The 12,514-nt window shown below is 35.6% G+C and overlaps 1 protein-coding gene across 1 annotated transcript in view; it reads left to right on the top strand.

Annotated features, from left to right (window-relative positions):
• LOC106476552 (sodium/potassium/calcium exchanger Nckx30C-like) overlaps positions 1-1,347 on the top strand; it is a 2,553-nt gene extending 1,206 nt beyond the window's left edge. Inside the window, exon 2 of the mRNA XM_013937201.2 lies at positions 9-1,347. Within this exon, the coding sequence (XP_013792655.1) occupies positions 475-1,347 (873 nt within the window). The 5' untranslated portion in view covers positions 9-474. The remainder of the gene's footprint in view (positions 1-8) is intronic.
• The last annotated feature ends 11,167 nt before the right edge of the window (positions 1,348-12,514 follow it).

Here is a 12,514-nt window from a genome sequence, read left to right on the forward strand (position 1 = left end):
GTCACGACATTCACTATTGTAACTTGAAGACAGCGATCTGTTATCATCTTGTCACGACATTCACTATTGTAACTTGAAGATAGCAATCTGTTATCATCTCGTCAGGACATTCACTATTGTAACTTGAAGACAGCGATCTGTTATAATCTCGTCAGGACATTCACTATTGTAACTTGAAGACAGCGATCTGTTATCATCTTGTCACGACATTCACTATTGTAACTTGAAGACAGCGATCTGTTATCATCTTGTCAGGACATTCACTATTGTAACTTGAAGACAGCGATCTGTTATCATCTCGTCAGGACATTCACTATTGTAACTTGAAGACAGCGATCTGTTATCATCTCGTCAGGACATTCATTATCTAACTTTGTCTTCTGTTAAGGACCTTAAGTATTTCCAAGGCTAATGTACTAGTGTTCCCTTTTTTGTGTTCAATAAACGACATGGATACCAGAAAGGTTTTTTAACATGGCTATCAGAAAGGTTTTTCGAAAGCGATGGAGGAACCCAATCGCAGTGTTCGGGGTAGGAATTTTCGTGGTAGGCTTGTTGTCAAACACTCGTCCATCAGTGAATGGTTGTAGTCACAGCGACACCAATCCAGAACTGATTACTTTAGATCTAAAGACGAGTTATAGACCCACTTACTATTTCCGGGACTTGTTAAGTATTGAAGGAGGCGACGCCAACACCACCAAGCCTCCACCTCAGTTTCCACCAGATTTATTTACGGAAACCCAAAGAAAACATGGTGCCGTAATTTTCCATGTGATTGGACTAGTTTACATGTTTGCCGCCCTGGCTATCGTTTGTGACGAGTTTTTCATACCCGCCCTGGATGTAATTACAGAGAAGCTCAAGATTTCGGAGGATGTTGCCGGAGCAACCTTTATGGCCGCAGGGGGCAGTGCTCCCGAGCTCTTCACCAGTATCATTGGGGTTTTTATCTCTTTTGATGATGTTGGAATTGGAACAATCGTTGGGTCTGCAGTGTTTAATATTCTCTTCGTCATCTCAATGTGCGCCATCTTTAGCAAGTCTGTTCTACAACTCACCTGGTGGCCACTTTTTCGTGATGTTAGTTTCTATTCCATAATTCTGATTATTCTGATCATGTGTTTTCGAGACAATGTTATATACTGGTACGAATCGGTGGTTCTCCTCTTGTGCTATGCCTGCTATGTTACATTCATGAAATTCAACGAACCACTAGAAAAGCTAGTGAAGAAAATCCTCAACAGGAACAAAGTTACCAGAGTGGATAGTAAAGACCATCTGATGCCTAGTGTAAGTAACGGAGATTTTTCTTTATCTAAAGTTACCTTTTCTTTGAGATTATGAATTTCTCAATAACTTTTTTAATGTGGAAATAGATAACTTATTAAGGTACTGACGTAAGAGTGGGTTATTGCAATCCGGTCTCGATTAAAAAGGTTCACTGTGGATTAACTGGTGGGTTAGTGCAATTCGGTCTCAATGAAAAGGATCACTTGGAATCCACTGGTAGGTTATTGCAATCCGGTCTCGATTAAAAAGGTTCACTGTGGATTAACTGGTGGGTTATTGCAATCCGGTCTCGATTAAAAAGGTTCACTGTGGATTAACTGGTGGGTTAGTGCAATTCGGTCTCAATGAAAGGGATCACTTGGAATCCACTGGTAGGTTAGTGCAATCTGGTCTCGATAATAAAGGTTCACTGTGGACTATCTTTTTCAATATATCAAAAAATAAAGGTTTATGATTGCAAATTAAAAACAAAATAGTAAAATCCAATCATGAAAAAGCAGTAAAACTTCTATTGTTCCTTAAAACTCTCTCTCCTTAAACCTCTGGAAGAATCAAAATTAAATTAACTTAGCTCTTGTAAACTGCTCTCCGAAGTACAATTATAACTAACTCTACACGATCTTTTCCAGATAGTTTTATTATTCAGTATTTGAGAACACTGTCCAAAGTAGAAGTTTTTACTGTTCATATGTCACAGTATTTTTACTCATCGATTGTCTAAATGCTTTTCATTATTTTGTTAATTATCTGTTTCGAACACAAATTTCAACCATTATCATAGGTGTCTTAAACATACTTCGAAGTTAACTTGTTAACATTTATATTTTCATAAATCATTCACCGTTCATCTTTAAGTTAATAGCTTTAACAAGCTAAACGTCCTAACAACTTTAACTCATATATATATATATATATATATATATTCTGGTCACAAATGTCCCACCAAACATGCTCGCCCTTTCAGCCGTGGGAACGTTATAATGTGACCGTCAATCCCACTATTCGTTGGTAAAAGAGTAGCCCAAGAGTTGGCGGTGGGTGGTGATGACTAGCTGCCTTTCCTCTAGTCTTACATTGCTAAATTAGGGACGGCTAGCGCAGATAGTCCTCGTGTAGCTTTGCGCGAAATTCAAAACAAACAAACTGTCACAAATCAAATGATAAACATATTTTACTGATTAAATGTTGGACTGAAAAAATATATTTTCAGTATATATTGAACTACATTCTTCAAGGTAATTGACGTACTCATTCATATCCCTTTTTGCCTCCAAAAACGTTACTTTACATGCATATCCATTATTGCCTACCAAAAACGTTACTTGAAATTCATATACATTGTTGCCTGCCAAAAAAGTTACTTTAAATGCACATGTATTATTATCTACCAAAAACCGTTACTTTACATGCATATACATTGTTGCCTACCAAAAATGTTACTTTAAATTCATATACATTGTTGCCTGCCAAAAAAGTTACTTTAAATGCACATGTATTATTATCTACCAAAAACCGTTACTTTACATGCATATACATTATTGCCTACCAAAAACGTTACTTGAAATTCATGTACATTGTTGCCTGCCAAAAAAGTTACTTTAAATTCATATATATTATGTGCCTGCCAAAAAAGTTACTTTAAATTCATACATATTATTCCCTACCAAAAACGTTACTTTAAATGTTTGAAGAAATTTGATATCATGAAAAATATGGTGTGCTGAATTCGAGTAGAAATAAAATTTTTAGATTATTTGTTCCCCAGGAAATTTGATTTATTAAACTAGTAAAACAGTTATATATAAGTTTAATGACGACATATACTGAGAAAGATGTCTGGAAAGTGAAGGCGATAAAATGTTGTTACTAAACGTATGTATAAACACTAGCATATTTACAAACTTATCCACGAATCTTGGATTTATGTGCAGATAAACTTTCTATATCCGAACAATATGCGTCGATACATGGTTTGGTGACATCATTCTCTACAGATCAACAAATCCAATTTTTGTGAAAAACTTGAAGAAACACGAGACGCCACCTTAAACCGAAGGTTAGAATCTCGTGCTCCAATCTTGTAGTTTGCAACACCACAGTTTGGACTAAAGATGATGGATCCTCGCCTGTTGATGTAGTTTGCAACACCACAGTTTTGACTAAAGATGATGGATCCTCGTCTGTTGATGTAGTTTGCAACATCACAGTTTGGACTAAAGATGATGGATCCTCGCCTGTTGATGTAGTTTGCAACACCACAGTTTGGACTAAAGATGATGGATCCTCGCCTGTTGATGTAGTTTGCAACACCACAGTTTGGACTAAAGATGATGGATCCTCGCCTGTTGATGTAGTTTGCAACACCACAGTTTGGACTAAAGATGATCGATCCTCGTCTGTTGAAAATGGCTCAGATCTCATAGGAAGTTTTATATTTCATCAAATTCTTTCACTTTACTTCGAAAAATATACATAATTAATTTAAAGTAAAGCTCTAACAAATATTTTTATACTTCAAACACTTTGATCTGGTATTTCCACAAATAGATAAAAGTCGTCTTGCTTGATAAGGTAATTTCTATATAACGGTTATGGCTTAAAATAAGTTTTATAGAACAATATTCAAGTTGTTATTATTTCCAAAACCGTTGCTAGGCAACGTACTGCTATTTTCTACGACGTGTAGACTGGATCATGGTTTCCGAGGCGACGAAAGTCTATGCGAATTTTATCTATAGAAAATAATGAAATGTAAAACAGGCTACGAAGAAATATGTCATTATGACGAAAACACACACACACACACACACATAAAGTGTGTTTCTTATGAAGAACGATACGATGGTGTTTTGAGGATATGATAACCGGTGTGTTCCGAGAGTATATCCATACTTTGATATTTCCTATAGACCCTTATAGCTGTGGTATTTCCAGTAGAAAAGTTTCCCACATGATAGATAAGTAAAAATGTACTTCATTGCAATGTTGCTGCTTGGAATTGGGAATGGTGTTTTATATTGTTTGACTTGATCCGTTAAGATATTACATCACAGTGTGCGAACGAGTATTCCTCTAGTCTTCAACCAAGATCTACTGGAAGGAAGATACATGAGAACAAAAATATAATACAACCACAAAGGAAACAACACAATGGCAAGTGTTCCGTGCATGTTGAACTGATAAAAACGACCTTTATTCAAAACTCTTATCAGTATGTTAAAATAAAAATCCCTAAATTTAAAAATGGAATTCTCAAGGTTGCTGTTAAGGAACAAAATTCACAAGTTAAAGCTAAAAACAGTAAAAATAAAACTTGCTTCCAGAAAATACAAACTCTAAATTGAACTAAATACAAATTCAATTAAAAGTTAAACTCTCTTTATCGTAGCTATCAAAAATGCAGTAAAAGTAATTCAAGGTTGAGAAAAAAATCCTACAAAACACCACACTTTCAGATTTTGTTATACAAAATTAAAGATCTAAAGTTAATCAAGTTACAAATATATGGAACAATAAAACTGACAAAGACAGGTTTCTACACAAATTAATCTCACGTCTTCTCCACTATCGAGTAATAGGACGTGGCAACCCGTGACTATTATATACTCTGGAGTCAGAGAAGACAACTTTTATTTCCTGAACTTATGTGCTATCTTTCTTGCAAGAAACTCGGTTAGTTGCCAATTAGTGAACTTATGCCCCAAAAAAGGAGAGCTGAAGAGCCTGTTTTATTGACTTTCTGGGTCCAAATAGGAAGCTGAGAAACACAATAATTTAAAAATAATTTACATCTTAGCTAAGGGGTAGGAAACACTTGATACCATCCTCTGTATCACACAGTTCACGTACAAAAAATATTCCATACTTCCAGTGTAGTATCAGAGAAGTTTGTTCATTTTGTTAACGCCACTATTGCACATTTTTTCAATGAAATCTTTATATTGTCAAGGACTTAATATGCACTACTCTCTATCAAAAAAAAAAAACACTTTTTAACTAGTACTTTATCTAAGTGTAATGTTTATATTAATACAGCCTGCCAGTTTTTATCGTTACTGCTTTCAAGATCAATACTTGATATTGTTACCAACTTCAACCATGCGTAATGTTTTGTATTACTTAAGCCTCAAAGTAAAAGTGTACTACATTGCAATGTTGCTGCTTGGAATTGGGAATGGTGTTTTTTTTTTTTATTGTTTAGCTCCTAAAAGCAGTGCTTCATATTGTGATCAACTGTACTGTTTCCGCTTGAGAGCACACTGCTAATATCTTAATGGATGAAATATTACATCTTGTCGATGTGTAGATACAGAAATCTGAACACAATAACTCTACCTCATATTTGATCCCCCAACATTTTGAGGGTATCCTCAATACCTTAGTTATCTACATATACCTATAGTCTGAAGTTGGGGTTAAATATGTAAAACATATTTTCGTTATTCCAATGTGACATCATTAAACATTGTGCCAAGAGTTACAGTTTCTCAATATATCCCATAATAATAAATTACAATTGCGCAATATGGTTAGAAATCCAACCTTGGTGGCTGACAATGGAATATACACGTAGGACACTGTTAATACAACACACTAACGTGTTAATAGTATTCTTCCAGATTATAGGTCACTCTTTGATGACTTTCCATGTCTAGAGGTTCTTCCAGGTTATAGGTCACTCTATGATGATTGTCCATGTCTAGAGGTTCTTCCAGGTTATAGGTCACTCTTTGATGACTGTCCATTTTTTATTTAAATGTTTTGTCGATTTCCAATGATTCTAACTGTAATAATAACTTTACAATAACAAAGTTCACAGAATACCAGACTTGTTTTGTTTACTAGTTATAAGCGATGTTGGTTTCATAACTTCAAGTGCGAGAAACTGTATGCTTAGTTTTTCTTTTCAATATGAAATACAGTACGGTTAAAAGTCTCATAATACATCGTGACTGGACGTGACTAGCTATTTGTGACTATCTTTTATTTTATTGATAGGTCGATAAAGTCGTAGGTCGTGACTTCCACGTCCATAATGTTACGAACTAGAACATAAGCTATATTTAGATCAAGTTAATCATTTTCACGTGCGTCTCACGGATTAACCCTTGCATTGCGTTGTGCAGTAGGCATAATATCAGTTTGAATGTAGGTATTTTGAGGGGGAATTTACGGCGTGTACTAATATTTCTTTTCCTTTAACCCCACATACATGTAGTAGTTCCTTTGGAGTATTCACGTAATGAACTCCCACGAGAATTGCAGAGGCATGTTGACCGGTTAACATACATAATTTCCTCTGGATAATGTGCACATTGACCGGTTAACATACATAATTTCCTCTGGATAATGTGCATGTTGACCGGTTAACATACATAATTTCCGCTGGATAATGTGCATGTTGACCGGTTAACATACATACTTTCTGCTGGATAATGTGCACATTGACCGGTTAACATACATACTTTCTGCTGGATAATGTGCATGTTGACCGGTTAACATACATACTTTCTGCTGGATAATGTGCACGTTGACCGGTTAACATACATACTTTCTGCTGGATAATGTGCACATTGACCGGTTAACATACATAATTTCCACTGGATAATGTGCACATTGACCGGTTAACATACATAATTTCCGCTATATAATATGCTTATTGACTGGTTGATTTCCAAATCTTCATCAACCAGCACAATACTCTGATTCTTGTGTAAGTTCTCAAGTGAAATGTATTATTATTATTAAAGTTTAGAACTTGATCATCACGACACACATCAACCAGCACACTAATTACAAAAGATAAAATATGATTGATCAATACATCAAACAGCACACAAAGTACAAAAAAGATAAAATATGACTGATCAACACATCAAACAGCACACTAATTACAAAAAAGATAAAATATGACTGATCAACACATCAACCAACACACAAAGTACAAAAAAGATAAAATATGACTGATCAACACATCAACCAGCACATTAATTACAAAAAGATAAAATATGACTGATCAACACATCAACCAACACATTAATTACAAAAAGATAAAATATGACTGATCAACACATCAACCAGCACATTAATTACAAAAAAGATAAAATATGACTGATCAACACATCAACCAGCACATTAATTACAAAAAAGGTAAAATATGACTGATCAACACATCAACCAGCACATTAATTACAAAAAAGATAAAAGATCAATTTTCTTGTATACAACTGCAGTGCCACTACAGCTACGACAAGTAGTATGCTAAACAGATTCAACAGGGAAAATAAAGTATTAGTGAAACACAAAACACGTACATTCTTGTTAGAAGGGAATTGGTCTTTGTGGAAACATTTAGCTTTCCCGCCAATAAAGTTAACCCTGAAAACACTAGTGATCATCTTTCAAACCTGACGTGGTTATTTTATCTTGTTGTCAGTAACCAGGGTAACTGAATGTAAGTAGTCGGAAGTGACGCAAAACTACGTAGCTGAGAAGTATCATTAGCTTCCCTGAATCCGGTTATTTGTTGTTTGAGGTCGTAAATAAAAAATTACAGTTTAAATTGGAGGTCGAAGTACAGCATAAACAGATTTCTAGATACATCCCAAAATTTAAAGGTCTTATCGAGGATAAATAATTAACATTCAGGTTTTACTTTACATAAATTAGCGTGTTGTTCGTTTATTTAAAATAAGAAATGTCACGTATAAAACTACGCTCATAACATGACACAGGATTAGAGCTTGTGTGATTTCCTAGAAATATGGTATACGTCTGCGTTTCTTTGAACTCCAGCTTCTTTCTCGCTTTCGTGTAGGCTGTACAAGCCCACCATGTAACTACTACTCCTAAGGAAGGAATCAAACACGTAACTTTAATGAGTGAAACAGTTTCTGGTTAAGTACAATAGTCTTGTTTTAGTCAGATATATGATAATTCATCTGACTTTATTGTTTGTTTTTTCCATCATTTATCAGACGTTGTTCCTGTAAGTTTTATCGGTAGAAAACTTGAAAAACTGCCGCCACTTGCAGCGGAAATGTCTGGCAGCTTTCCAAAGGAAAGATCGATAAAAAGACATTTATCCGAGTCCATACGAGTAATGGAAGCAGTATATTCAAGAGATTTACAAGTTCAGGATTTCACAAGAGTGAAACAACGTCAGAAGAAGATTTGTTGGAAATAGTTTTTTTTTTCTAGAAGATCACATATTTAATTATACTTATTTTAACTGTCTAAGTTTTTCTTAATGAACTAGCATGTTATACCAAAAATTAATTATACTTATTTTAACTGTCTAAGTTTTTCTTAATGAACTAGCATGTTATACCAAAAACGAAATGGTATCAAAAAACATTTTCACCACTTAGTGTTGTTGCTCCAGATATTTTTATCTTATGTTGCTATTCAGGTAAATATTTGTGTTTACAGTTCGCTATATAGCTTAAGGTCTTTACAAGTCATTGTATGGATTAAGGTCTTTACAGTTCGCTATATAGCTTAAGGTCTTTACAAGTCATTGTATGGATTAAGATCTTTACAGTTCGCTATATAGCTTAAGGTCTTTACAAGTCATTGTATGGATTAAGGTCTTTGTAAGTCATTCTATGGATTAAGGTCTTTACAGTTCGCTATATAGCTTAAGGTCTTTACCACTCATTATATAAATTAAAATGATTTTACATGTCATTGTATGGGTTCTAACCAAATGTTATTAACATCTGAAAACCCAAAATTATTGACCATAATTTGATATATTTTCTTTCTCAATTTTAGTTTCGAAAAAGAGAAAAGAAATACTAACTTAACGACAGAAATTCTGAAGATAGCCTTATTTTACAGTTCTTACAAAAACCCAATAATCTCTCGAGAACAGCCAAGAATATGATAATTAGAACTTTTTTCACTATCATCTTGTCCACAACTAATATTTAATAATGAGTTTTACGTAAGACTATTAACCACCTAGGAGAAACGTTGAAGTCACGCTTTACATAAGATTGATTATTAACCACCTAGGAGAAACGTTGAAGTCACGCTTTACATAAGATTGACTATTAACTACCTAGGAGAAACGTTGAAGTCACGCTTTACATAAGATTGACTATTAACTACCTAGGAGAAACGTTGAAGTCACGCTTTACATAAGATTGACTATTAACCACCTACGAGAAACGTTGAAGTCACCCTTTACATAAGATTGATTATTAACCACCTACGAGAAACGTTGAAGTCACCCTTTACATAAGATTGATTATTAACCACCTACGAGAAACGTGTCAATATACTTTTGGACCTACCTGTAAAACCTACAAGTTGATATTTTAATTATTATTTAAGGTAATTTACTTACACGCAGTTAAAAGTTACATTTTATTTATTATCGTATAATTACAATAAAAATTGTGACGTGAATTAGTTATAATTATTATTTTATATCTGGGACATAAAGATTGATGACAAGTCTTCATTTAAAATTTGTATAGATTCCTTGTGTCCCCAGTGGTTCAGCGATAAATTTGTGTAGAGCCCTTGTGTCCCCAGTGGCTCAGCGATAAATTTGTATAGAGCCCTTGTGTCCCCAGTGTCTCAGAGAAAATTCGTATAGAGCCCTTGTGTCCCCAGTGGCTCAGCGATAAATTTGTATAGAGCCCTTGTGTCCCCAGTGGCTCAGCGATAAATTTGTATAGAACTCTTGTGCCCCCAGTGGTTTAGCGATACATTTATATAGAGCCCTTGTGTCCCCAGTGACTCAGCGATAAATTTGTGTTGAGCCCTTGTGTCCCCAGTGGCTCAGCGACAAATTTGTATAGAACTCTTGTGTCCCCAGTGGCTCAGCGATAAATTTGTATAGAGCCCTTGTGTCCCCAGTGACTCAGCGATAAATTTATGTAGAACTCTTGTGTCTCCCAGTGGCTCAGTGATAAATATGTGTAGAGCTCCTGTGTCCCCAGTGGCTCAGTGATAAGTTTATGTAGAGACCGTCTATCCCCAGTTGCTCAGCAATAAATCTATGTAGAGCCCTTGTGTCCCCAGTGTCTCAGCGATAAATTTGTGGACTCATAACGCTAAAAAACGGGTTTCGGTACCCGTGGTGGGCAGAGCACAGATAGTCCATTGTGTTGCTTTGTGCTTAACTTAAACAAACAGTACAAACATTTTAAATATAAAACTAGATATACAAATTAACTCTTTAGTTACAATATAACACAAAGGAATACCACATAAAACAAATGCATTTTTAATTTACACACAGTCATGAATATGTTGCAGTATGTTAACTGGTCACGTTCTGAACTAGTCACGTCAGGCATTATTAGAGGCAGTGTTCATGAGCCTAAACAGTTGTGCAGGCATATTGTGTGTTCTGTAACCAATCGTTTATTACAATGTTCATGCATATAAGTGTATGCAGTTTTAATACAGAAGATTGATCAAGGAAGTATCTAAGTTCCTTTCTCCCGTTACATATTGAACTAGGTTATTCATTAGGGTATCACGTGTGCTGGGAAAGAATAACATTATTGTTCTGTGTATATAATGGCGTGTTTTCTCAGACTGGGATAGTTATAATGATTATTTTCCAGAGATTCACAGATATTTATTTCTTCATCGAGACGTCTCAAAACATAGTAAAGGCACCATATATACACCAGTTTTTGTCTCTGGTTGTGTTTGGTGTTTAATTAATAGGGATTGTTTAACGCTATTGTTTACTGACTGAACTATTTTATTGCTAAGCTCATTAAAAAGCTAGATTATTAACATTTACTCTCACGCACGTTTTCTGTCGAATTTCCTACCTGAAAATAGGAAATCAGTGCACCTGAGATTACCACACAAGTATTGATGTCAGACAAGTTACCAACGTTTAATACAGAAAACGCATGCCTAACACAATTAAGTGCGTTACTAATGTTTAGTCTAAAGGAAGCACTCACAGCATGCACAGAGATGTTGATTGTCGATATATTTATATTGACATCAGTTCACAACAAAGATCACAGTCTTGGGTTGTTTCAAACATGGAGAACTCAATATACAGAGATGGTGGACAGAAATAAATACACCACTTAATCACTAGATATAAACATAAATTCATTTTTATCAAATTTCATTAATCTTTTCGTCTTTAATTACCGAGACAGATTACACTAAAAGCAGCGCCACCTCGTATAGAAATCTTATCTTCATTAATGTCAAAGACTTAGTTTATTTTAACGTCAATTTTAGGAAGTTGTTGACCGCTTTATATTGTTATTATAACATATTCTTATTTTTTCGCTGTCTATTTTATACAGGATCACTTTGCACAACTTCTGGGCAAGGGTACGCATGCGCTTTTTTTCCCTTGTGCGTGTCACTGATCGGCTCGGTCTGATTATTAGGGCACTCGACTCGTAATTTGATGGTCGAGAGTTCAAATCCCGTCCCCGAACTTGCTCGCCCTTTCAGCCATTGGAGCGTTGTAATGTTACATTTAATCCCACTGTTCGGTTGTAAAGAATAACCCAAAAGTTGGCGGTGGGTGGTGTTGACTAGCTGCCTTCCCTCTAATCTATTGTTGCTAAATTATGGACGGCTAACGCAGATAGCTCTCGAGTAGCACGAAAGTCAAATCAAACAAGCAAACTTTATTAGGAACGCCATCTAATATTTGGTATGAATATTTTTTTATTCTTCTGTTGTTTTAAGTGCCAGAGATCAGCATGAGTTAACTAAGTACCACAAGTCCAACTTCTTGGTCGAATAGCCCATTCGTCCAAGAGTTTGGTTCACAGATGTCGGTCATGGGTTACTGTGGTGGATGTTCATTTGCCTAAGACCTGATGATTGGGGTTACTGTGGTGGACATTCATCTGTCTAAGACCTGATGATTGGGGGTTACTGTGGTGGACGATCATCTGTCTAAGACCTGATGATTGGGGTTACTGTGGTGGACGATCATCTGTCTAAGACCTGGTGATTGGGATTACTGTGGTGGAAGTTCAACTGTCTAAGACCTGATGATTGGGGTTACTGTGGTGGACGATCATCTGTCTAAGACCTGGTGATTGGGATTACTGTGGTGGAAGTTCAACTGTCTAAGACCTGATGATTGGGGTTACTGTGGTGGAAGTTCATCTGTCTAAGACCCGATGATTGGGGTTACTGCGGTGGAAGTTCATCTGTCTAAGACCTGGTGATTGGGATTACTGTGGTAGACGATCATCAGTCTAAG

The sequence above is a fragment of the Limulus polyphemus genome, unplaced genomic scaffold, assembly GCF_000517525.1.
Source record: "Limulus polyphemus unplaced genomic scaffold, Limulus_polyphemus-2.1.2 Scaffold10863, whole genome shotgun sequence".
In the NCBI taxonomy this organism is placed as follows: Eukaryota; Metazoa; Arthropoda; class Merostomata; order Xiphosura; family Limulidae; genus Limulus; species Limulus polyphemus.